At 42.3% G+C, this 26,042-nt stretch overlaps 2 protein-coding genes across 3 annotated transcripts in view; both read left to right on the top strand.

Moving 5' to 3' along the window:
• Window positions 1–4,504, top strand: part of CFI (complement factor I) — a 54,501-nt gene extending 49,997 nt beyond the window's left edge. Inside the window, exons 13-14 of the mRNA XM_008689423.1 lie at window positions 2,053–2,157; window positions 4,173–4,504. Coding sequence (XP_008687645.1) covers window positions 2,053–2,157; window positions 4,173–4,390 — 323 coding nt within the window. The 3' untranslated portion in view covers window positions 4,391–4,504. The remainder of the gene's footprint in view (window positions 1–2,052; window positions 2,158–4,172) is intronic.
• A 7,884-nt stretch (window positions 4,505–12,388) lies between these two features.
• On the top strand, window positions 12,389–26,042 carry PLA2G12A (phospholipase A2 group XIIA). Of its 2 annotated transcripts, none has more exons than XM_040626245.1 (4): window positions 12,389–12,730; window positions 21,621–21,697; window positions 22,882–23,047; window positions 23,935–24,605. In XM_040626245.1, the coding sequence occupies exons 1-4, from the start codon at window positions 12,520–12,522 to the stop codon at window positions 24,018–24,020; spliced, it is 540 nt and encodes a 179-aa protein (XP_040482179.1). In that variant the 5' UTR covers window positions 12,389–12,519; the 3' UTR covers window positions 24,021–24,605. The 2 variants fall into 2 exon arrangements, with proteins under 2 accessions (XP_040482179.1, XP_008687644.1); XM_008689422.2 differs by lacking the exon at window positions 23,935–24,605 and adding an exon at window positions 25,010–26,042 and having other exon boundaries at window positions 12,396–12,730.

Here is a 26,042-nt window from a genome sequence, read left to right as displayed (position 1 = left end):
ATTCTTATTTTGGAATTTTCACACCTTGAATTTGGCTGATTGTATCCTTGATGTGGTATTTCACATGTTCTTTTTTTTTTTATTATTTAAGCTTTTATTTATTTATTTGACAGAGAGAGACAGCGAGAGAGGGAACACAAGCAGGGGGAGTGGGAGAGGGAGAAGCAGGCTTCCTGCCAAGCAGGGAGCCCAATGCAGGGCTCGATCCCAGGACCCTCGGATCATGACTGAGCTGAAGGCAGACTCTAAACGGCTGAGCCATCCGGGCGCCCCTTCACATGTTCTTCTATTCCATGTATTTCCTATAAACTGGTAGATATGTTCTTATGCATTGTTTTACTTGTTAATCAAATATAGTTTAACACATTTCTTGAGCCCTTACTGTCCTTGCAAGATAGTAATGCTAATGTGCTAGGATTTCACTGATGAAAAGTATGGACCAGGGCAACAAGGAGTATAGAGGTTACAAGACTTGAGAGACAAAGACAAGTTCTCAAGGACTTACAGTACAGAGGAGCCATCAGATGTGAATGCCACCATTGGACAGCAGAATGTGACAGGTGCCTCAAGAAATATACAAAACAATGGGGTGCCTGGGTGGCTCAGTCGGTTAAGTGTCCAGCTGTTGATTTTGGCTCACATCGTGATCTCAGGGTTGTGGGATCTAGCCCCGCATCAGACTCTGTTCTGAGCATGGAGCCTGCTTGAGAGTCTCTCTCTCCTTCTTCCTCTGCCCCTCCCCACTCACACTCCCCCTTTAAAAAAGAAAGAAAAAAGAGGAAGTATATAAAACAAGAGTTTAAGGGAGGGAGAAATCTCCTGAGCCAATAAAAATTGTTCACACGGTATAGGAGTTCCCAGTTTTTAAAGGCTTCCCCGGAGTTAGAAGAAATGATAAATTACTAATTAAAAAAAAAAAAAAACTCTCAACCTGAGAAGGTAACATCTTAAAACTAACTTGAAGGAGAAAAAAAGAAACTCTTTCCTTGTTTGCCCTATACTTTGGTGGATTTTTGTCTCCCCCTGCTTCTCAGAAGAGAAGAATATTAGTTTTACAGTTTACTACGTACCCACTACAGTGCTAGGGTCTGAGGAAGTGTCCTCTCAAGACACCAGAAGCCTCTGTCCCCTGAGAGTTTATACATTAAGTGAGGGGGTAAGTCATTTGGCATAAGATGTGTAGTGTATAATTGGATTATGGAGTTCATGGATGAATTAATTACATAAATATTTATTAAGCAACTACTCTGTGCCAGCATGAGGCTGGGTGCTAACATAGCAATCCACCCATCAGGTCCAGTCCTTGCCCTCCTAGAGCATAAAAATTGCTGAAAGCTTGGGGAAAAGGTGGAGGGGAGATGGGGCAAAGACTCACTCCTTATACCCAAGACATTTCACCCCATATTCTTACGTTTTTCTCATCTTCCTGGACTGTCGATCAGCAGCAGTATCTGCCCCTTCTCTCTCCTTAGATGAAAAACATTCAAGCTCCACATCTCTAATTCAAATGAAATCCTAAATCCTCTTTCGAATCACTTAGGAGATGAACTTCTTCAGACACACAAAAACGCATACAGACTGATAACTTCATATGTATTTTCTTCATTTAACTTCTTATATTAAAAGGACGTTTTCACTCTAACAAGCACTTTCAAGGAAATCCAGGATGTAAGATGATAGGAGCTATTCATGTGAGAAAATGCTGATCACTGACTCCTACCCAGCTCCCTCCCCTAGACTCAGCAATCAGAGGGGAGGGGGTTTATCTTGTTCATCTCAGAGCAGCTAGGTCTCTGAAGTGAAAATGACTTCAGTCAGGAATGTGTTCAGAAACGCTCCCTTAACTATTTTTAGCAAGACAATAGGAGAAACAGGGCATAGGAGCAGCGTGTGATTAAATATGCTAATAAACTCTCCTCAAAAGTTGATTTATGTGTTAAGGAATATATAGAATCTTCTCTGTGCCTCCTGGTTTACTGAATGATGAGAGTATTTATTTAGATTTCTCATTTGTGACTTCTAAATGTGTGCGTGTTCTCTCCCTTTGCTTAGATAACCAAAAAGTCCATTTACTTCAGTGGGGTGAAGTTACCCTACTCCACAACTGCTCCAGGTATTATCCGGGTCGCTATTTTGAAAAAGAAATGGAATGCGCAGGTAAGCCCGGAGTGGTTTCTCTAAGCTCTGTACCTATACCCCCGACCCAACACCTCTTCTCCTCGCCAAACCCGCCCCCTCACCCCTCGCTCTGCGCCCTGGGCCCTTGCATCGGACCTCCTGGCTGGAGCTTCCCTTGCCCTAGCTCAGTCCCTCCTGCTAATACAAAGAGGAAAGATCTTCCTTACTCCACGGTATAGCAGGGTGACTGAAAGCACAGACTCTGGAACCAGGCTGCGTGGGTTTATATCCCGGTGTTTACCAGTTACGACTCACTGACCTTGAACAGCGTTCCCCATCTGCAAAATTGGGGATCTTCATAAATAAGGAAACTGAGGTACAGGGCAGTTACATAAATTTCCCAAATACAGACAAGACATGGCAGATCCAGCATCAAAACCCAAACTTAAATGATCTCATTTCAGACGCATCCGCTTGGAAGTAAATCCTCCCTCCTCAGCAATCCCGTGGCACTTTTTATGACCCCTGCCACCGTCCTTTACTATCAGAGTGGTGCTAGTGCCCCTAGCTCATGTTGCAGGCTCGCAGGGTTTGCACGTCAGAGTGGAAGAAGGAATCTCGCGGACACAACAGGGTGAAGTGAAGTGAAAGTTTATTAAGTGAAGGTGAGAGCAGAAAGGAAAGAAAAGCTCCCTGGAGTGAGAGGGGTCAGGGAATGGGTTGCCACGGAGGCCCTTAGTGGCGGGTTATTGAGAACTGACCTGGAAGCTTGTGGCCTTGAGATTCTTGTGTCTTGGTTTGTTCCCTTATCTCTTGTTTCGCTCTGTCTCAGCGTCTCCAGAGCCCAGTCAGGGGAGTCAGGGCCTCCTATCTCTCCCGTCTGGACCTTAACCCCTTCCCTAATCCTGGGACAGACCCTGTGGGCAGAAAGAGCTGTCTGAGATTGTGAGGAATGGCTGATTGTGTCCTTTCTAATTAGTGGGGGTGAGGCATAGTGTGAGTCTCCAGGGAATCTGGAAGCAAGCCTTTCAGGACCTTGAGGGGCCAGCTGCTGCCGAGATAAGCTTACTTTGAACATTAAGGCACTAAGGCAGCCACCAGTACCTTGAGGAGGGTCACGCTCTGCATGTCGCAGTACCTATCAGTGGGCTGTGAACTGTAAGGAGATTTTCATGTAAGCTACATTTCTTTTGCCTTTGTTTCCCACATTACTAACACAGCTCCAACAGTTCACTTATGGTGGTGACGCAAAGGCAGGGAACCAGCCAGGGTAATGCATTTACAATGCTTTACTAGAACCATTTATAAATAGTGTATTCCAGAAAAAGGCAAAGTTATTGACATCCTATAACTTTTGGGATCAGTGAGTTAAAAACCTTAGAAAGTCCTAAGAGTGAGAAGAAAGGAAACAGACCATCCCCTGTGCCCTCCCTTCTTAAATGGAGTTCCGGATGACAGAGGACAAAACGGGAGAATAGTACAAAACCCACCAGGAGTCAGTTATCACAGTTAAGAGGAAAAGCTCAGAAGATCTGCCTGCCTGAGTTCAAGTCCAACCTCTGCCACTTAGTAGCTGTATGACCTTGGATAAATTAGTTAACCTCTCCGTGCCTTATTTGTCTCGTATGAAAATAAGGATAATAATGATACTTATCTCATAGGGTTGTGGTTTAGGATTAAAACAATGAATGACTAATACATATTAAGCCCTCAGTAAGCACGAAGTTTTTCCATTATTTTCCCACTTAGCATTGGATGCTACTTTCAGATTGCAATCTCGTCAGAGTATAAACTTGCATGAAACAGAGGAAGCGCGGGAAGCACTCACTAAATATGGAGAATGAGCAGAAGACAAAGGGCTTCCCAACCTGCACCTCTCCACCTCGGTGGGGCCAGCAGGGCCCTGAGAGGGAAAGTACGCCTTATTTCCGGTTAGCGAAGTGTGAGAAAGCCAACGTTGGTACACCCCTTGGTGGAGGAGACAGGAAGTCGGCATGGCAGCCTCGACAAACAGAAGTACATGTGTGATTTTCTTCTTCCTTTGTCTTGTTCAGGTACAGATGACGGTTCCATCGATGCCTGTAAAGGGGACTCCGGAGGTCCCTTAGTCTGTAAGGATGTCAACAATGTGACTTATGTTTGGGGTGTTGTGAGTTGGGGTGAAAACTGCGGAAGACCAGAGTACCCAGGTGTCTACACCAAAGTGGCCAGTTATTTTGACTGGATTAGCCACCACGTGGGAAGGTCTCTTATTTCTCAGTACAATGTATAAAATTGTGATCTCTCTCTTCTGCTCTTTTTCTCTTGGTAGTTGGATTTTAGTTGAAATGATACTGCATAATTAGTACTTCCCTAGGAAAAAAATAATAAAGCACGTTTTATTGGATATTTTTAAAGGTCTCTGCTAAACTTCTTCCATATCGGAACTTTGCTGTATAATTATCAAAGAAATACTTGAGTCGGGCATACATACTTTATTTATTAGAAAATGTGATTAAGTTATCTCTTTTTACAGGAAGGATATATTGATTATGCTAAAGGTTTTGCTAGTTGAATGACACTGGATTCACATAAGCTTGTGTTCAAACCCCAGTTCTACCATCTACTAATTACTTGGCCCCGGACAATTTACTATCTTTGGGTCTTATTTTCTACCTTTAAAATGGAAACTAGAATTTTGCAAAAATGAAACCGCATACTAAATAAAATGTTTGCATAGTACCTGTCACAGGAAAATAACTGACCTCACGGCTCTTGTCCCATTTCTCTGCTTTTTAAAGTATTAAAAGTTCTCTTGAAAGATTTGTCTTTGGTTCCCCATTTCAAAAGTCCTCCTTGACCCTCCCTTTAAACTCTCCACAGATACTGCCACACAACCACTGACCTCCTCGGTGTCAAACCCACAGTCACTTAGCTACTCTCTTCTCCCCTGCCTAGCAGCAGTAGACACAGTCCGCCCCTCAGGACATCACACTCTGCCTGGCCCACTGCCTCCCTGGCCGCTCTCAGCCTCCTTCCCAGTCTCTTCCTTCTGGCCATTCCTTTCACATTGTGCTTTCCCTAGTGATCTTACCTAGAGTCCGTTCTAAATCCCACCCGCAGTCCAATGCCCCACCAATCCATATCTCCAGCCCTAATCTTCCTAAATCCCAGACTTGTATTTCACTGAGCACTTAACATCTCCATCTGGACATCTAACAGCATTTCAAAAGAAACATAGCCAATGCAAAATGGCCCTTTCTTTATCCAGGTCCTCCCTTCTTAGTAAATGGCATATACTCAGGGCTCTCCTGTGGACCCACTGCACGGTAGGCACCAGTGTCTTTCTATCATGTGACCCTACTTTAATCTCAGCATAGCACTTGCCATCATGCAACATGTCCTGTTCTCATTGGTTTGTCTACTTCTTCGCCACGATGCTCACCCACTACTGCCCTCTATGTACTACACTGTAGGACACGAGAGAAGAGAGACTGTCTTCCTTCTGTCTGCCCCCTTAGCACTTGGCTCATAGGAGGTGCACAGTGAATAAACGTAGCTGCTTTTATTATGATGATTTAAAATGCAGCTATCATCATTCTGAAGACTGAGGTATATTTTTCACATAAATATTACCTTCAATACCTGGGGTTCAGTCCTGGATAAAGCCCAGTTGTTTTAATAAGAGAAATGTCCATTTCTATGTATATTCCAAAGTAGCTAACTGCTCAGATTTTTTTTCCTTTTTAAAAAATATTGGTAACGGGGCGCCTGGGTGGCACAGCGGTTAAGCGTCTGCCTTCGGCTCAGGGCGTGATCCCGGCGTTATGGGATCGAGCCCCACATCAGGCTCCTCCGCTATGAGCCTGCTTCTTCCTCTCCCACTTCCCCTGCTTGTGTTCCCTCTCTCGCTGGCTGTCTCTCTCTCTGTCGAATAAATAAATAAAATCTTTAAAAAAATAAATAAATAAATAATAAAAAATATTGGTAACATATGCATACATTTTTTTAACTGCTTTAAGTATTTTGAAGGGCACAGTTTAGGAGCATTAAGTACGTTCCCCTTGTTGTGCAACCACACTGTCTCCAAAAAGTTGTTCATCTTCCCAAACTGAAATTCTGTGCCCTTTACACACTAACTCCTCCTCCCCTCCCATGCTGCCCAGATTTGTAATGCCTTTTATCATTGAATGCAAGAGAGTATTTGGTCATCTATGGCTGTGTAAGAAAGAACCCTCACATATTTATTTAAATAACCATTGTTTATTATTTTGCTCACATGTCTGGGGATTGACTGGGCTCAGCTGGCCATTTCTTCCATCCTCTGGTGTAGTTGCTATCAGACAGGGAGGGCTGGGGAAGGGTCATCTTGAAGGCCTCACTCACGCGTCTGGTGCTTGGGCTGACAGAACTCAAACACCTGGGGCTTCTCGGGCTTCTCTCTCTATGTGGTCGTCTCCACTTGGGCTCCCAACATGGGGACTCAGGGGCACTAGAGTCTTACGTAACAGCTGACAAACCAGAATAGCCTTTATAAACCCAGCCTTGGAAGTCATTTAGCCTCGCTTCCATCACAAGACCTGACCAGATTGAGGGGAGGAACTATAATCCATCTCTTGATGGGAGGGGTGTCAAAAAATCTGTGGCATGTTTTAAAACCTCCACCATGTCCTGGCCCAGCAAACCTGGACGCCCGGGTATGAGCACGAAGGGCTGCAAGCTGGGAGAAGGTAGCGTCGTGGCCCTTGAAGAGCCAAGCCAGTCTGCATGGTGACCTGGGACCTGGAGGCTTCACAGCTGAGTGGACCAGAATCGGGGCTTGAAGAGTGAAGAGCCAGCTTCTCCGTAGTGACTCCATGTGACAGAAACAGGAACAGCAGGAGTGAGATGACTGGACTCCAGGGTTCTCTCAGTCAAGAGGTCTACATAAGGGCTCCTGGCTGCAGAACACAGAAGCCAATCTAATTGGTTTAATGCAAGAAAAAAAAAAAAGATGTGTTCCAAGATACTATGCAGTTCACAGAATCTCCGGGACAGCCGGTGAATTGGCTGTGCATCTGGGGGTAGCGCTCAAAGAGCACTGCAGGACTCCTTATCAGAGACCACCACTGCCGCAGCTCGGGTCCCAGGCTCCATGCAGAGGCTGCACACTGGGCACTACTGCTGGGCCCTCCGCCACTCCTGCTGCTGTGAGTTAGCATGATGTTTCCTGAAGGTGGTCAACAAACAGAGCTCGCTAGACGTGGAGCGCTGCCATCATCTTGTATCGACCCTGGCCTCAGAGCTCACTATCCTATGAGGGAGACAGAGAAAATTATAAAGCTGCACTTTGCCAGGGATGACGGAGAGGAAAGCTCACGGGAGACTCATAAACCAATCTGAAGTGTCAAAGAAAGCCCCCCCAGAAGTGAGCTTAATGTGAATTCCAGAAGACATTTCCAGGCAGATGTAAATGCAAAGGCTTGAGGGGCCAACCAACCACGAAAGGGGACAGAGAGCAGTGCAGCACGACGGCGGGGGTGCCCAGGGTGCAACTGACATGCTGGAGAGGGAGAAAAGGACAGATCAGAGAGGGCTTCATGCCAAAGAGTTGGGACCACCGAAAGACTTTGGAAAGCTCCCCCTGGAGGCATCGAGGAAGATGTATTGGAGGGGGTGAGATGGGGTAGGAAAGACATTGAAGAGACTATTGGAGCAATCCAAATGAAAAATGACGAAGGGAGAAACTATAGCAGGGCACTTTTAAAGAGGATGGCACTGATCCCAGATATATTAAGGGCTGAAATAGATGGCAGCTGGGGACAGAAGAGAGGACAGGGCACTAGGGAGAGGGATAGGAGTCTAGAATAACTCCCAAGTTTTCCCTTGGATAATGAGATGATTGCTGTTGCCATTAATTGAAGAAATAAAGGAAACAGAGAAAGAGAAGCAGGTTTCATTAGTTAAGGATATTTTGAAGCTGTGAGGTCTATGGGAGCCTAGGAAAGATGTGTATAGCATGCAGTAGGAAATATGTCAGAGGTTTGGAAGTAGCAGAAACCCACCCTAGAGAAACCACACATCTGAATTTATCCTGATGGTCTAAAACCCTGCAGTCGTACCCAAGTGTGTTCCTTTCCATCCTGTCCAGCGCATCCTCTCTGTATGCCTAGTAATCTTACATTCTACCCACAAAGATCCCTTGAAAACCTCTTCCCTGATGGCTGTGCTTTGACTGTTGTGTTCCCCAAAAACTCATGTTGAAATCCAGTGTGATGTATTAGGAAGTGGGGTCTTTGGGAGATACTTAGGTCATGAGGGTGGAGGCCTTATGATTGGGATCAGTATTTTATAAAAGAAACCCCAGAAATTCCACCCCTCTTCCATCATGTGAGGACACAGAGAGATGTCAGTCGTCTGCACACTGGAAGAGAGCCCTACCCAGAACCTGACCACTCCAGCACCCTGATCCTGGACCTCCAGCGTCTAAAAGTGTGAGAAATAAACTTCTGCTGTTTATAAGTCACCTAGTCTGTGGTACTTTGTTACAGCAGCCCAAACAGACTAAAACACTGATCAACTTTGCCTGATAGAACATCTAAAATGGCAAGCCGTTATCTTCAATATAACACGGAACCAGCCCACGCTTACAGACCTAGCGTAGCCATCTTTTGTCCTTCACTTTGTCCCCGGTTTGCAAGCTATTCATGCTATTAATTTTTTTATTTTTTTAAAGGCAGAGGCTGGAAACACTTATTTCCCCTTGATTTGAGCCCTTTTTAGAAACCAATGTTCCAGCCTTCTGCCTTAACACTGGCCAAAGACTGATCATTATGGCTGGAATGGTTTCACCACTTGGCACTTATTTTCATCTCAATAACACTGCTCAGGCCATTTGCTGAGACATTGGAAAAGACTAAAAAATAGAAACTGCCCTTGATCATTTGTATTTTGTTGATTTTGTGTTGTTTCAAATAACACAGAGGATTCTCCTCTCCAAGCATTGAGTTAATATGTTACATTAAACCCAATACATTTGGCATTCTTACTCATTAATATCATCATGTTCCTTATGTCCATGACAGTGAAGAGACCATTTGGGGTTTCCAGAAGATGTATCTGACTGATTATGCTTATAACTGGACTGGAAAGCTCTGTAGAGAAAACACAGCCTAGGGACTCCTGGGTGGCTCAGTCAGTTAAGCGTCTGCCTTCGGCTCAGGTCATGATCCCAGGGTCCTGGAGTGGAGCCCTGCATCAGACTCCCTGCTCAGTGGGGAGCCTGCTTCTTCCTCTCCCACTGCCCCTCCCCCTGTATGCTCTCTCTCTGTCAAATAAATAAATGAAATCTTTTAAACAAAACAAAACAAAACAAAACAAAAACACAGCCTAGTCTCAGCCACCTAGAAGATCCCATTCCAAGGCACATGTATCATGCAGACAAGAATCTGCATACATACAGCATATTTTATATTTTCATAATTTTGTTTGAATAGAGGAAAATTCCTCTTCCTTTTTTTTTCTCCTCTCACTACAAGTATGTCTTGTCCCCAGTGTTCCACTGAAACTTTTCTTGTGAAGTTCACTGTGACCTCCATGTTATTAAATTCAGTAATCAATATCAGGTCCTCATCTGCCTCCATACCAACCAAATCGGTGGTTCTGCTTTTCTTAGACCCACTGCAATAAAGCACTCTCTTCCTGCATTTGATGCCCCTTCTGAGCCTCTTTTGCCACTTCTTAGTTCCTCAACCTCCTACGACTTAGACTTCATTCTGCTTCTCCACACACACACTTTTTAGAGGATCTCTTCTAGTCCCGTGGCTTTAAAAGTCATTTCAATGCTGATGACTTCCAAATAAATTTCTAGTCCTTATCCCACCTCTGAACTACAAATTCAAAATAAGCTTCTCAAACATGGTATGTCTGAAATTAATGTCCTAAATTTTCCCTGAAATCTGCTCCTTCTGGAATCCTCCCCATTTCATTTTGTGAGAACTCACTATCCTAAGTGCTAAAGCCAAAACCTCAATGTCATTGATTCGTATACCATATACCATACTCAATCCAATAGTAATTCCTGTTGGCTCTACCACTGAGTTCTATCTAGAATATGACCACTTTCGCACCTCCACTGCTCCTTCCCTGGGCCAAGTCATAATGATGTCTTACCTGGTTCATTACATCCTAACTGGCTTCCTGGCTTCAGCTCCTGCACATCCACAAAGTATATCTAGACAACCTCGCCATTTTCTAGCAGGAAAGACCTGGAAGTTGTGGGTTTGCAAGCAATAGTGTCTGTCACAAGGAGCCCTGCATTTTTATTTTGTACTGAGCCCTGCAAGTTATGTAGCTGGTCCTGTAGTCAATGCCAAACTCTAGTATCTAGCAGCAGGAATTATGGGGGAAAAGTGAATCTTGGAATTACTGCAGCAGAACAACAAATATCTAATGATTGAATATGAAGTGAAATGTAAAAATAAAACTTAGAATCTTGTTTTCTGGAAAGATGGTGGTGATTCCTTTGGGGAACACAGTGGAAAAGGAAATTTGTTTCAGAGAAAATGAGAACAACTCTCTTAGTCCAAAGAACTGGAGTTTGAGAATTTAATCCCTAAAGAGAGATGAAACAGAGAAGACTAAATCTGAATCCTCAGAGCAGAGGCTGTAGTTAAGGCATAAGAAATTAGATGAGATCACCAAGGAGTAAATGTATAGAGGAAAGGCAAAAGGGAGACCCTTTGGGGCTTCAGTAACTGTGGGTTGGAATCAGGTTACTACATTCTCTTTTGTTGTGGAAGATTTACTCACGTATCTCTGAAGACTTGAAAGAACCAAACCTAGTTTAAGGGTTTGGGTGGTGGAATTAGGTGGGACCTCAGAGGTAATCTAATTCAACCCCCACACTTCAGAGATGAGAAAACCAATGTTCCAAAAAACTTTAAAAAATTCGATGTTCTCTTTTCTCAATGTTTTGAAATGTGCTGTCCAAAAATGAAGGAAAAAAAGTCTTTGGCATCTCATGAAGGTAGGAATAGCCCCCAGTTTGACTGGATACTGACTCCTCTGTACTTCGACTCCTTCACCTTAAAAGGCGGACAATACCTGCAGGGCACAGGTCTCCCCTTCCTCCATTGTGGTAGGTAGATCACAGCCCAAGGGCACCTGGTGAGGGTTGCAGCATGGGGTTGGGCTACATCTGTCTGCGTCTGCCAGGAGGGATTCCTTTTTCTGTTTCTAACTCACCTAAACTCTGCATCCCTGTAAAGTGGTGTTCTGAATGTGAGATGGTGTATGTGGAGTACATGACACAGAGTAAGTTCTCAATAAAGAGGGATATAATTCTTAGCAACTCTTTAGTGCACATTTATTATACTTATGGAGCTGGTAACAAACACAAAACGCCAAACTAGAATTTATTGGTAATTTTAATAAGGAAAGACGCATCTATTCCCAACACTTGCAATACTGCCCTGGATCTTACTATAAAATTCTTGGAAATTTCCGGGATACAATATAACGAGATATTTATAGCTCTGGTAAAGAACTACTGCAATTATTATTTAAGGATTCTGCACAGCGCAGGGGAAAAAATACTGAGAAACATCACCGGCTATCAAATTACAAAATATGGTGAGCAGAAAAACAGTGATTTTCAATTAAGATTTTTTTTTTTAAACTATTCAAGTGTAGAGTACCCTGTCTTCCTTCTCAAGAAAGAAAACACAGTTTTTATTGTCAAACCATTTTCTTCTTCCAGAATTTCTAAGTGAGGATCTAGCTCATGCCCGTCAGTCAGGCACCACCCCGCCCTTGGGTCGACGGGTCTGGTTCCTGCTCGCCGCCGCGGGTCCAACGGCGAGTACGCGCGGAGGTGAGATCCGGAGTCCGGTCCACGTCTCACGCAGAACCGCGTTTTCAAACCGAAACTTAGCTGGACCCCTCGCAGCTCGCCCTGTTAAGGGGCGACGGGAACTCATTTCTCCCACGGCGTCCACACCCAGAAAAGCTTGTCGCTACGGACGGGGGGCGGGGGGGTGGCAATTGCTAGGCTGGCCCTGACAGGTCAGGGGCACTCTTCACTTGGCTGCCCCCTCAGGCAGTACTAACTAGAGCCCGGGCGGAGGGGCGCCGCCGGCACTGCCTAGGCGTGAAGGTCGCCGCCATCACCCCACGCTCCCGCTACGCCGGCCTCTGACGCACCACGCTGGCGCGCAGGCGCACAGTAGGGGCCGCGGGCCCGGGCCAGCGCGTGCGCCAGGCCGCGCGTCTTCGCGACGGCGCCGCCTCCCGGCCAGAGCGCCCAAAAGGCGGAGAGGGCCCGCCTCCCAGCGCGGAAGGAGGCGTGGGCATGGAACCGGCTGGGGACGCCGAGCCCCGGGCTGGCGCCGCTGCTTAGGGCGCCCCGTGGGCTCCGTGGGGGCACGGCCCGGTGCTGCGCGGATGGCCCTGCTCCCGCGGCCCGCGCTCGCCTTCGTCCTCCTCCTCTTGCTGTCCGCCGCTCTCAGGTGCCAGGAGCAGGCCCAGACCACCGACTGGCGGGCCACCCTGAAGACCATCCGGAACGGCGTTCACAAGATAGACACGTACCTGAACGCCGCCTTGGACCTCCTGGGAGGCGAGGATGGGCTCTGCCAGTATAAGTGCAATGACGGTGAGAGGGAGCCCAGGCCCTGCGAGGCCCTCGCTTTCAGGGTGTTGCGGGGACAGAGATAGTGGAGTTGTGGGATGCAAGGCAGACCTTGACGTTGTCCTGTGTCCTCTAGCTGTGGAAAAACTTAACCGCTGCTAGAGTCTTACCATTTTTGTGATTGAGCAATCAGGTTAGAAGTTCGCACCACTATTGTTAGAATATAAAAGGTCACCCGACGGTGTACTCCCCGTTCTGTTTTCATTGCTTTTGAATTACTACCTTTTCTTCTCTCTTCTTTTCTTTTGCTATTGCACGAAGTTGCCTCAGGACTCTGTGACGTACGCATCATGGGAATGGAGTGGAACAGACCGGTTTTAGCCCTATATTTTAGCGCCCTTAGTCAGCCGAATGTGCAGAATATACAGAGAATTTTAATCATGACGTTTTACCTTTCTCAAGAATTGCTTTTAATTTTTTTTTTTCCTGCGGAGCTACAGAAAATAAATTGCGACCTTTGTACAGACTTTTGGTGTACTCTATTGTTGAGAAAGAGTTCCGATAACTCTTCTAGAAATTGTCTGTAATGACTTGATAGGAATTTTCTTTCCTTGGATATCAGTGACGCCTCCTCTCCATTGTTGGTTAATACCAATATAATTGTTTTGATTTACTTTTCATATTTTTGAACTTTAATTCTTTTTTAATCTGAGAACTTGTTTGGTGGCATTGTTGGTAATAATAAACTCAGTGTCTTAGCAGAGATCTTTCTTTTCAAGCACTTGCTTTTTTTTTTTTTTGAGTGTTTAAATATTGTAGCAGCTCAGATAAAGTACTCAGGCTTTTCTTTGGAAATTCAAAATGTTAAGGCTTTGGGAGATCATGTTTCCAATTAAGAGTAGACAAAGTCGGGACCTACTTCATTTAATGCTTGGCAGCTTAAAGTAATGGGGAACTCAGTGACTAATGGTAAAACCAGATTGCATGTAGGTGAATTTAAAAGAAATTTGTGTCATGTAAAACTGTGATGCCACTTGCTGCCTGTAATTCTCAAAATAATTTCTAGTTTTATGTTAATGGAGGTAAAGAATGAGCCATATCTCATATGCTATGAAGTGCTAAGTGTTTCCTTCCTAAATTTATGCCTAGATGTTACCACCAGTATGCAATCGGGAAGGATGTTTTTGTCCTTGTAGAGCTTGTTAGGAGGAATAAGTGAATTATTTGAAAATTAAATGGTTGCCTTTCCTGAGGCAGATGTCATAATTTTACTTAGTCATCCCCATTCATTATACAAATATTTGAGTGCCTGTTACGTCTCAAGTGTTCCACCAATTGGAGATTCAGCAGTAAACAAAACAGACAAAATTCCTGTCCATGGAGCTTACATTTTGGTGGGGAGAGTCAGTAAACTAAAAAACAAGTAAAATAAACCAAATATACACTATATGTAGGTCTGAAGTATGCCAGTGTTTTGAGAACACGAGTAAAAACAGCAGTCTCAGTGTTGGGAGGCAGTTCATTCATTTAAATAGGTTGTTCAGGGAAGGTCTCAGTGATAAGATGGCATTTGAGAAGAAATCTGAAAATGCTGAAGGTGACGTTCTGATGACCTGGGGATAAAACCCTCCAGGCAGAGGGAATGGCCAGTGTGAAGGACTGAGAAGAAAGGCCAGTCAAGGATGACTCTGAAGATTTTGGCCTGAGCCAAAGGAAGGATGTAGTTGCCATTTACTGAGATAGGAAAGGCTTAGAAGGAGCAGTCTTCTTTAACTTCTGATGAGTCAGGGGTGCTAGAGTTTATTTACATTTAAAATAGCTCTGAAGTGGAATGAATACTGTTCCTATTATAAAGATTATTTTAATCTTTTGTTTTACTTAACCTTGTTTATCTTTAACAAGACTCTGTAAATTTACCATGTGGAGTCTCAAGCAAGACCTCCAGGATAAAATGTGCAAATGAACTTGAGAATTTAGGAAATGGTATGCTTCGGTGAACATCGTTTTGTGACTTAGTAAATGCTGTCTGCTCATAGGACTGTGGTTCCAAGTCACCGTGTTGATAATGCCAACATAATGAAAATAGTTCTTTAATAGCTATTATTTGAGAAGTCTCCCTGGAACACTGTTTCAGCCTTTCCCTGATTTTGGAATGCGAGTGATCAAATCAGAACCAAACAGAAACCGACAAATCCCAAAGCTAGAGGAGCATGGCAGTTAAGGGGTGTTTAATAGTTGCAGTAAAGAGGTAGCAGTAAAGAGGTAAAGAGAGCTTAAAAAAAGACTTGGTGGTAGGGAGAGTGTGATCAGATTAAAGGGCACACACTTGTTGCATTCGGTTATCTCTGGTTTATCAAAAGAATTGGCTTTATGGAGACTTGCTCCCTTCTGGGCACTGTCGTCCCTCGGGTGGGAACAACGCATTACTGAGATTGAAGTAAAGTTACTTAGGGTAGTAAATTAGATGGTTGCTATTTTTTTTCTTAATTTTTTTCTCCCTGACAGCAAAGAAGATTTGAGAAAGAAAACTTCCTGATTTCTTTTGAAAAATAGAAAACAAAATTGGCTTGTAAAAAGTTTTAGATTTATGAATAAGTAGCTCATTCAGTGATTTATGTTTTAACAGGATCCCTTTAGCTGTTGTGCAAAGGATAAAAAGAGTCCATGGAGGTGGGAGAGCAAGAATGGAAGCAGAGTGACAGGTGTAGGAATTCAGACAAAAGATGGAGGTGGTTTTGTCTAGGTTCATAGCAAGAAAGATGGTGAGAAGTGGTTGGATTTGGGGATATATTTTGAAGGAAGAGCCTGAAGGATTTGCTGATAGCTTGGAAGGAAGGTGTGATTAGGGTAAAAAAACGATTCCAAAGTTTTTGGCCTAAATGATTAGAAGGATGGGGGTGCCATTAACTGTAATAGGGCAGACCGTGGAAAAAAGTCACTAGGAAAAAAGAATAGCATATCTGTATGCTTTTGAGAACGATGCAGCAGAGAGTAAAAACACTGTCGAGGGAGAAATGAAGGAGGATTATTGGAGTCAGGTCCTTAGGTAAGTGAGAGGCGTGGGTCCCAGCGCATAAATAGATTGGCCAAGAGCACAGATGGCCTGTCCCTGTTACTATAGGAACAGGGTAGAGGATACGGGCACCGATGCTGATTAGGTGGATAGATGTCCCGAGTTCTTTTCTGATTGCCACAGTTTTCTCAGTGAATTAGGAATCAGGGTCATCAGCCGAGAGCAAAGATGGGAATGGAAGTGTTGGAGATTTGAGGAAAATAGGAGTAGCACAAGGGCCCTCCGCAGATTAAATCATGAATTAAAATCTCAAGTGTTTGGGAAAGCAGGTTTGGATTCTATGCTGCATTTCCTGTAAAGCACAGTACTAAGATCTTTGACCCAACAGCCTTCCCTTTCTGTTTCTCATATGCTTCAGTGTCATTCATGTGAAGGAAATGGGTCTGTGTTGGAAGTATTTACATCAAATTAAAAAAAAAAAAAATACGTAGAAAAGATCTGTCGTTATGTCAGTCCAGGCACATCTTTAGATTTTATCTGTCCATACAGATTTAGATAAAACATCAAGAAAGGAGCATTTGCCTAAGTCAAAAAGTAGAATCAGTGAATAGTATTTCCATTAGTCGTACCCAGTGGGTTTGGTTTGTTTTTTAAATTCTTTTTGTCTCATTTTTTTCTTAGCTTTCTGTATTTGCTTATGAATTTTAGGGGGTAGTGGCTCTGATACATCATGGATTTTGGGTTGACTTTGATGTTGCTTCTTCTGTTATTCAGTGTTTGCTTGCTTTATGTATTAGTCTGTTCAGACTCCTGTAACGAAATACCATACACTGGGTGATTTAAACAGCAGGAATTTATTTCTTACAGTTTTGGAGGCTGGAAAGTTCAAGATCAAGGTCTGGCCAGCACTGTTCTGTAGTGAAGTTTCTCTTCCTGGCTTGCGGACAACTAACTGCCTTCTTACTGTGTCCTTACATGGTTGGGAGTGGGAGAAGCAAGTTCTCTGGTGTCTCTTCCTTGCCCTACTCTCATGACCTTGTCTATACCTAATTACCTCCCAAAGGCCCCAACACCAAATCCATTGGGAGTTAGGGCTTCAACATAGGAATTTGGGGCGGACACAGTTCAGTTCATAGCACTTTGCAAAAATTGGCACCCAGCAGAAATGCTAATTTTTTTTTAATGTTTAGCAGCTTACAGCACCATTTACAACAACATTTAAAATAATATTAATATATTTATAATTTTTGGAGTGTATAGCAACTTTCTATATAACTTGTCTTGCTCAGAAATAGTAATTTCAATTTAAAGGTGAATTTAGAACTTCAAAACACTTTAAAAGGTTTTAGGAAATCTGTTATTTCCCAGTTTTCTGGGGCTTTTTGGGTTTTGGGGGGGTGCTTTTTGTTTTTTGTTTGTTATAGATAAAGAATAATTTCAGGTAGGAATTTTCCCCATTTTTTTAATCCAGTAATTCCACAGGGGCCTACTGTGTGCCAGGCGTCTTCTAGGTGAGCAAGACAAAGTTCCTGTCCTCATAGAAACTGGCTATTATGTTAATTTGGTCAATGAATGTTAGAAAGAAGAATAAAACCAACCAAGGGTATATGGAATGGTTATGGAAGGGAAGGGGCACTATTTTAGATGGAGTGAGCAAGGAAGGCCTCTCTGATGAAGTGACATTAGCAGGTTCTTCAAAAGCCAAACAAAAACCAGACACATGCCCCCTTTCCACTTATGCTGGGGAAACAATTTTATCAGCATTTATTTTGTGGTGTTATTATTCAGTAGTTCACCTGCGGTAGATGTTGGTTCTCACTGCATTTTGTCAGTTTCACTTCTAGGAGTAGTTTTAGACACTAGCTCTGTTTGAAACATCTGCCTCCCCCATTGTCGCACCTCCATTTTCAGGTTTGCTGACACATTTGCTTCTGTACCATCTCTGTTCCTCTTCATTCTCCTGTAGCAGGCAGGGCCTGTTTTGGTTTGGTGTTTCTCCCTGACTTCACTTGTTTCTGATCATTCTCCCACTCAAAGGTAATTATCTTTTACAAAATGAGAAAATACTTATGTTAATACATACATATGCAGACGCCTATGTATCATTGTCATTACACACACCAGAATGTTAAGAAGTGTTTTATAGACTCAAAATTAGAAGAAAATCCATAGATTAATATAAAATACAAAGGAAGGGAAAAATAGAAGTACTCCTGTAGTATAAATATTAGAATATTGAGGGAAGCATCTTCCCAGAAAAAAAAAAAAAAGTAGACACTTGAGATTAGAAACCCACATGCCTTTAAAACTCTAGGCCCATATCAGTTGTCTGAGAGAGATAATCTTTGATTCTCATGGAAAAGGGATAGGTGCCAGAAATCTGGAGACTGGCAGATGGGGAATATACAGGGTATCCAAAAAGTTGAAAACAGGATAAACAGTATGTTAGTTACATTTTCAAGTAATGTGCCCAATATGTGTTGCTTCAACCTTCAGATACCGTTTTAGGTGATACATTTCTAAATTGAGAGCAATGAGTCCAGTCATTAACCTGAAAAATACGTTTAGTAAGTACACTGCTTTTCCCATTTCCAGACTTTTTGAGTACTCTTTGCCTTAATTATTGTACTTTTTTCAGATTAAAAACTCAACCCATTGCTTAATGTCTATTGCTAGATGAGTTTCTAAACATTTTACTGTTGATTGTTAAAAACCCCTGACAAGAGAGCATTGTGATGAGGCTTCAAGGAACTAGAATGGCTCCCCCAAAATATCATGCCAATCCAGCCTCCCTCCCATTCAGTGAAGAGATTTCTAGTGTGGTAGGACAAAGAAAACCATAAAGCAGATGGCAAGTTTCTCATGATACTCTCATGAGAAATGTAGGCTGGATAAAACTTGATTTAAATGACATCACAACTGGTTGAGTGGTCTACCCAGAATGTTGGGTTGATGACTTCATCGCTGCTTATAGAGAGGGCTTATTTATGGCAAGGTGTTGCAGACCTCTGCCTTGGTTAATATCTGTGTCTCAAGTTTGTAAATGTCTGGGAGCAACAAGTAACACGGGGTGAATAGCTCTAAATTTAAACTGTGCTGAACAGTCTTGAATGATGAGCTAAAACTAACAAGACAGAATTTCACAATCTAATATTTAGGCTCAAATTTTGAAATGTAGAAGTGCTGAGTCTCCAGCAGTAGCTAGAGTTTATTTTAGAAAGAACTGGTGGTTTTTTCCTACTGTCTGATGTGTCTTAGCACTGAGACGCAGCTAAAATATATGCTAACAATCTTAGGCTCTATTAATAAAAGTACTTTGTCTACTTCAAAATAGGCCCATCACACCTACTGGTGTTCAGTTTGGGATGGCACATTTTAAAGAGATGTGAGAAACTAGAAGTGATCAGTCTTTGGAGGTTGATTAATACTCGCCAAACTCAAAGGAGACTGAAGGATAAGCAGCAGTACCAGTTTATTTTTGAGTATGAGAATTGCCACGGGATTTGCCTTCCAAGTCACCTTCTCATTCATTCATTCATCAACAAATACTTACTGAGAACATAACCATATGCTGGGCACTGTTCGAGGCTTTGAAGGTACGAAACAAATTCCTTCCGTCACGGAGTTTTTATTTTAGTATGGGGGGTCAGATAATAAATAAGTAGGTTAATAATATAATATATTTGATGGTTATGTGTGCTACAAATGGTGTGGTCAGAGAAGGTGAAGGAATAACTAGGTACCAGCGGGAAGAGCATCCACGTAGAAGAACAGCGGGTTTGGTGGCACTAAGGCAGGAGCAGACTTAGATGTCAGTGGAACAACGAAGAGGTGGGATGTGATGGAATGAAGTGAGGAAGAAAGGAAGAGAGGAGAGAGAACAGTAAGGAGATGAGGTCAGAGAAGTCATGGTGTGTTGTGTGGGGTGCAGATGATACCGAGTTCATAGGCATTGGAAGAATTTTGGCTTGTATTCTGAATAAGGTGAGAAGCCATTGGAGGAGTTTTGGCAGAAGAAAAACTTATCTTACATATTTTAATAGGATCACTCAGGGTTGGTGTTGAGAATAGACGATGGCTGGAGGTGGTGTGGGGTGCTGTGGAGTGGGGAAAGCGGAGTAGGGAGACATTAGGAGATTATGGCAATAATCCGTGGTGGCTTGGAGCAGGATGGTAGCAGTGGAGTTGGGAAGAAGTGATGAGATTCTGAATATTTTGAAGGTAGAGTCAGCAGGACATGCTGTGGAAATGGATGTGGGATATAAGAAAATGAGAGAGTTGAAGATGGCTAAGGTTTTTTCCTGAGCACCAGGAATGTTGGAGTTACTTTTATCTGTGAAGACAGGACTATGGATGGAGCAGGTTTGGGGATGAATGCCAGGAGGTACCTCTTAAGTCTGAGGTGCCCATTAGACATCCAGGTGGTTAGTGTATCCTCCCTCGGTGGGCCCTTTAAAAAGTGGAAAGCAAATCGTAAACAGTTTTCTTAAGAATGAATGACCAAAAGCAGGAGTTGAAGGATCACAGTGACTCATCTGTGACAGCTTGAGGTATGTACCTTCATATTCCAAGGGCCCCGAAACAACCATGCTTCTTGGACAGTGCTGGGGAAACAAGACCAACTTCTGTCATTGGCCTCCTCATTCCTCGATCCATCATACCGTTCTCTTCGTCCGTGGTTCTTCAGACTGGGCAGAGAGGCTAACGCTGTGTATCTTCATGAGGTTATCCTCTCTTTAGGCTCTAGTTCCTCACTGCAGCAGAGCGTGTGAGGCTTAGCAACTCACTTAAACCATTTTTAGATCCTTACTTGAGTGTGTTACTTATTTTGATGGTTGATTACTGGAAGGGTTGCTTTTTTTTCCCCCTCACTTTACTTTTGGAGGGTAAACTTATCTTTATTTAAGTCTTCTAGTAATAAATATTGGTTGACTGAAAGTTGGTGGATACTTTATGTTTTTCCTAAGTAAGGAACTATGGGGAGATATTTGGGATAACAAGAGATGTTTTACTTTTAGAATTGAAGATAAATGGTAGTCCCAAATGTTGGAAGGATTATCAGGTGAAATAGGTAATTGGCTTGTTTTGTGTTCCCCAGGGGTAGAGGATTGCTCATAGCAAAACAGGAAAGAATTTAACAGTTGGTGCCATTCCACAGTGGAATAGGCTGTTTCTTGATACTGTAAGAGGATTGTGGGAAACAAGAGAAAGTAGGTGACTGTTTGCTATCTTGAAGTGATTTGTATATTTCATGAGGAGAGAGATTTTTGAAGTACTTTGCAGCAGTTAAGATTGCTGAGATAATGTCATCTTTCTCCTTGTTCCTGAACCATTGGTGCTATTAGGGAGAATAGAACTGGAGTAATATGGTTCACCAAGCTATCTTTATTCCTGACGTTTTTCCTTAGCTGGCAAAGAAGTATATTTGTGAAATAGTTGGGTGGAGTCCGGGCTAGAATGTGTGGTCCTGTAATGTCTTATAATGGCGTTAAGGCGATTAAATGTTCCTTGGATGACCTTGTCTTCCTTAGATTTAAGCTCTATGAGTAACCTGGTTAGCTAATGGTTATTGACGTTTGCGTGCAGCGGAGTATTGGCTGAAGGTTGGGAAGATACAGTTCTTGCCCTGTAAATTCTTAACCAAAAAATGTAAGTGTTAGGATGTACAGGGGAACAGGGTGGATTTATCTTTCATACATATGGACCCGGTCTGGCATATAACCTCTGAAATCTCCTGAAGTCCAGAGTAAGCTTTTATATGTTTTGTATGGTATAAGCTTAGAATAAAGACATTCACTTATGTCAGTACCCAAATATTAAATATTTCCAAGGCTAGTCTAGTAGTACATCATAGACCTTTTTGCATGTTTTTAATCATATGATACCGTTTATATTTTATAGGATCTAAGCCTTTCCCGCGTTACGGTTATAAACTCTCCCCGCCGAATGGCTGTGGCTCTCCACTGTTTGGTGTTCACGTAAATATACTGTTTTCTTACTTGAGAAGCTTTATGACCAGTAGGCTATGTAGTACTCTTTTTTTTTTTTAAATTTATTTATTAAAGCGAGCATGCACAAGTGGGGGTGGGGAGGGGCAGAGAGAGAGGGAAAGAGAATCTCAAGCAGACTCCCTGCTGAGTGTGGAGCCCAGCGAGCAGCTCAGCCCTGAGATCATGACCTGGGCCAAAATCAAGAGCTGGACACTCAGCCGACCGAGCCACCCAGGCGCCCCAACTATGTAGTGCTCTTAATAATGCAGGCTGTCAGTGTGTTCTCAGGGTCACAAATAATTTTGCTTGTTGTAATGGTAATTAGGTTTATTATATTCTTTTATAGCTAAAACACATTTAATAAGTCCTAACAAAACTAAATGGAATAAAATTCACGTTTTATTTTTTAATCTTGTAGATGTTAATACTATTGAAAAGACATTTCCTCATGTCACAAACATGGTTTAAAAATTTGGAGTATAGAAGTAATGCTACTTACGATGAAAAAGTACAGATAAAGCTTAATATTTTCTATATTAAAGCAAAGGTAAGGAAGATAGCTGTGTGTTTTTTGTAGGTGAAGCTGAATCTGAGCCCACCGTTGTGGGAAAAAAAATGTTTATGAGTGATTCCTGGACGCAAGCGTTTTGCATATAAAGTTATTTAAACCAGTTAAAGATAAGTTATAGATTTGAAGGAACAGTATCTTTAGGGAATGGATACTTAGAGTCGAACCACAATAACATAAAATGTAAGTTGTAGGAGCTTTAAAGTTTTCAGTGATATTTCATATAAAGTACATTTTATAGGGGGAGGGGAATAAAATACTTTGGAATGTCCAAACATCAGTCTTTGCTCTTAGCCTGACCTGTCTGTTTTTAAAACTATGTTTTGTGTTTTGGACAGTTGGAAGTTACATTTGTTACCAGCAGGTAACTGTGAATATTGCAAAATAGGGAGTTCTGAGGCATGGCTGAGAGGGAGAGAACATGGGTGCATGCGGGTGAGTGATGGGCAGACGTATAAATAACATGGAAAACATTTGTAAACAGAAATGGATTTGGGAAATTACACAGCAGTCATCGTCCTTGATTTCTAAGTCTACCTGAATGCAGTACTTCAGAGAAGTTTTGAATTTCATCAACAATAATCCATTCAAATGCCTCTTTCAGCTTAATATTGGCATCCCTTCCCTGACAAAGTGCTGCAACCAACACGACAGGTGCTATGAGACCTGTGGCAAAAGCAAGAACGACTGCGATGAGGAATTCCAGTACTGCCTGTCTAAGATCTGCCGGGATGTGCAGAAGACACTAGGACTAGCTCAGCATGTCCAGGGTAAGGAGGATCTGGCGGGATGGAGACGAGAGCAGTTGGTCAAGTTTTATTGACTGCTTTATGTTTCAGTATAGGATTTACTGCTAGAAATCTTTCGCTATGTATTACTGTACCTGTTGTGACACAGCCCCTTCAGTTTTCTGAGATGAGGAGTCATGGATTTTGTCATCTCAAATGATCTGTAGTCATGGAAGCAAAAAGTGTTAGGAAACCTTGGGGAGAGGGTATGCGAGGCAGAAAAGAGTTCACCCAAGATCTTGTGCCCTGTAGTCTCTCTCTAATTATCCAGAGCCTAAAGTTTGAAATCCTGGATCCAGTGATTTTAAGGGTATAACATATGATTCAGAGTGGGAAGTTCTAGAAGATTTGAGCTTTAACTCTGTCTCCTCATATGTATCTGTGTCAGGAGGGTCTCCAAAAGCACCCCCAGGTTTGCTAGGAGGCCTCACAGGATTCAGCATATAGTCATACTCAGAGTGAAGGGATACAGAGCAAAGTCAGCAAAGGGTAAAGGTGCATCAGTGTCCTCATTATAAAATAATACCCATCTCATAGAGGTCTCATAAAGATACAATAAAATATTTGTGGAAATACAAATCACTGTACAATTACTAGAAGTTACAAAATCTTTTCTCTGTCAAGCTGAAGTATTTATCATACGTTGAAATCGGAAGACAAGGTGCAAGAAAGGAAACTATAGATTTTTAAGCATTTTTCATAAGAAACTGTGCTAGCTATTTTAGGTATGTTTTCCTCAATGTTCACAAACCTAAAGAAGTTAGGTAGTGGTATACTCATTTTTCAAGGAAGGAAACGGAGGTTCAAAGAAGTAACTTGTCCTAAATTGCATTCTTCTGATTTTAAAACCTGTGTTCTCTCTACTGCAGTATTCCCCAAGCACTGTCATAGGTCTGATTGTGAATTCCTAGTTATAACTGTCAAGGAAGAAGTCTCTGCTCCAGGGGCAGCTTGAACTCTCAGCCTCTGAATCCCTTTGCCTGCTTGCGGCTGAGGCAGACTAGTTGCACAGCGGAAGTGTACGTGGATGTATTTCCTGTCTTCTGATCTAAGGACATACTAATGTGGCTAAATGATGAGCCAATTTCCTTGCAGTGCCCTACTGAATAATTATAGCCTTTACACTTCTGTGGTGGTTGTGTTCCTTAAGGCACAGCCTTTTGGAGAACTTTGAAAATGTCAAGATTTTGCAATGAATAGTTTCTTCCTTAACTTGAGTATTTGAAACTGGAAGTATTTGGACAACTAAAAGCTACTCTGTGCTGTGTCTCTGGAAGTGAAGTGTATGAAGACAATCTCACCTGGCTGTTCCAGGCTTCTTAGAATAAGAAAAGTAAATCCATTATCTTTTTTACAGTCCTAAAAAAAATTTCCAACCCTGCCAGAGGAAAAATACTGTTGATTCCTAGGTCTCCCTTCCCAGGCTAAATTGGGGTATTGAGAAAAAGAGAGAGACTGGGGTTCATTTACCTTAAGCATCTTAAATGATGTGTGATCAGTTCTTAGAAGTCATTGGCCATAATTAAATGTTTTGAAGTTTCTCTGTTTTTAACCTTTATTTTTTCTATACCTAAACATCTTTCCTTGAAATGCAAAATTTAGAGTGTTCTAAGGCATCTTTATTAGTGGTATTTTTCAGATAAAAGGAAAAGTAACAGTGATGAGCTAATCAGTGTTACTGAGAGAGACTCGTTTGCCTAGTAGAAAAAAATTGGGTTGAACAGTTGCGAGCAAACAAAAAAGTAGATACATGCTCAAGATGCCGACACTAAAAGTCTGTATGCATGTGCTTCTGGCCTGTGAGGCTTTGGGAGGACGTTGACGTAACATGTTTACGTGCCCACCGAGGATGTGCTTGACACGGTGCTGTAACATGTAACGTATGTGGAGGGAGCGCGGTGCTTTGCGGTTGCTCAGCAGTAACAGCACTTGCTTACTCTGCAGCCTGTGAGACGACAGTGGAGCTCTTGTTCGACAGTGTTCTGCACCTAGGCTGCAAACCCTATCTGGACAGCCAACGAGCCGCTTGCAGGTGTCGCTACGAAGAAAAGAGTGATCTTTAAAGAAGATGCTGACAGTTGATGACAGCAGATAAGGACAGAAGGATATAGCCTTTAACAAAGAACTGCTGTTTTTACAGCATAAAGCTGCCTTATTTTTGTGAAAGGATTATTTTAAGACTTTTATTTTGACATTAAAACTAAACTAAAGAAAAAAAGGGGGAGGTGATCTTCCTGGACCTTGCTTACCTTCGTGTACCAAATTGTCTTGACCAATCTCAGAAAGAGGTGCATGTTAAGGGGAGAATATTTTAAAAGAAGGAGTCTGTAACTCAGTTTTCACAACTGTATTTACCAAAACAATGAGGTCAAATGTAAAATTGATTACAAGGTATGTTGAATATCATCTTATTTGGAAATACGGGAAAATCTTCACTTAGAAGTATATGTTTACTTTAAAATTTTAAATATACATTTATTCCTGGAAAGATCTGTTTTTTCTGTGTTTTAATTAACACATAATATACTATTTTCCTGTAGCCCATTGAGCATATGAATAAGTCTCACTTCTGTTAATGACAAGACTAGTTACAAGGACAAGGTTTCCATGTCTCTTTTTCTTATAAAATTGGAACTATCAGCTGGTGGCCTGTTAGGACCCAAAACCAGGATATCTAGGTATTATGTAATGTGTCTAGAGGGTGACATGAACAAAATTCAGAAGCACAGTCACTCCCATTTTATGAACCATTCCTATGACAAATACCATATTTTGCTGTAACCTTTGCCTAAGTTGAAGAAAAGATGGATTTCACGAGACAAATGAAAAGTTATCTTGCATACACATTAGCGCATTATGTGCTGCTCTGCTTTGGTGTTTATTCCCTAGCACTTGGTCCTCATACTAGATTCAGGTATATTTTTAGAAGTCTGTAACCTTTTCCTAATAGTGGTCTTAATAAATATTGTTCTTGATA

This window comes from Ursus maritimus, unplaced genomic scaffold (assembly GCF_017311325.1).
Source record: "Ursus maritimus isolate PB19 unplaced genomic scaffold, ASM1731132v1 scaffold_11, whole genome shotgun sequence".
NCBI lineage: Eukaryota > Metazoa > Chordata > Mammalia > Carnivora > Ursidae > Ursus > Ursus maritimus.
The sequence above is the reverse complement of the archived record's forward strand: the minus strand, read 5'-3'. Positions and strand labels throughout refer to the sequence as shown.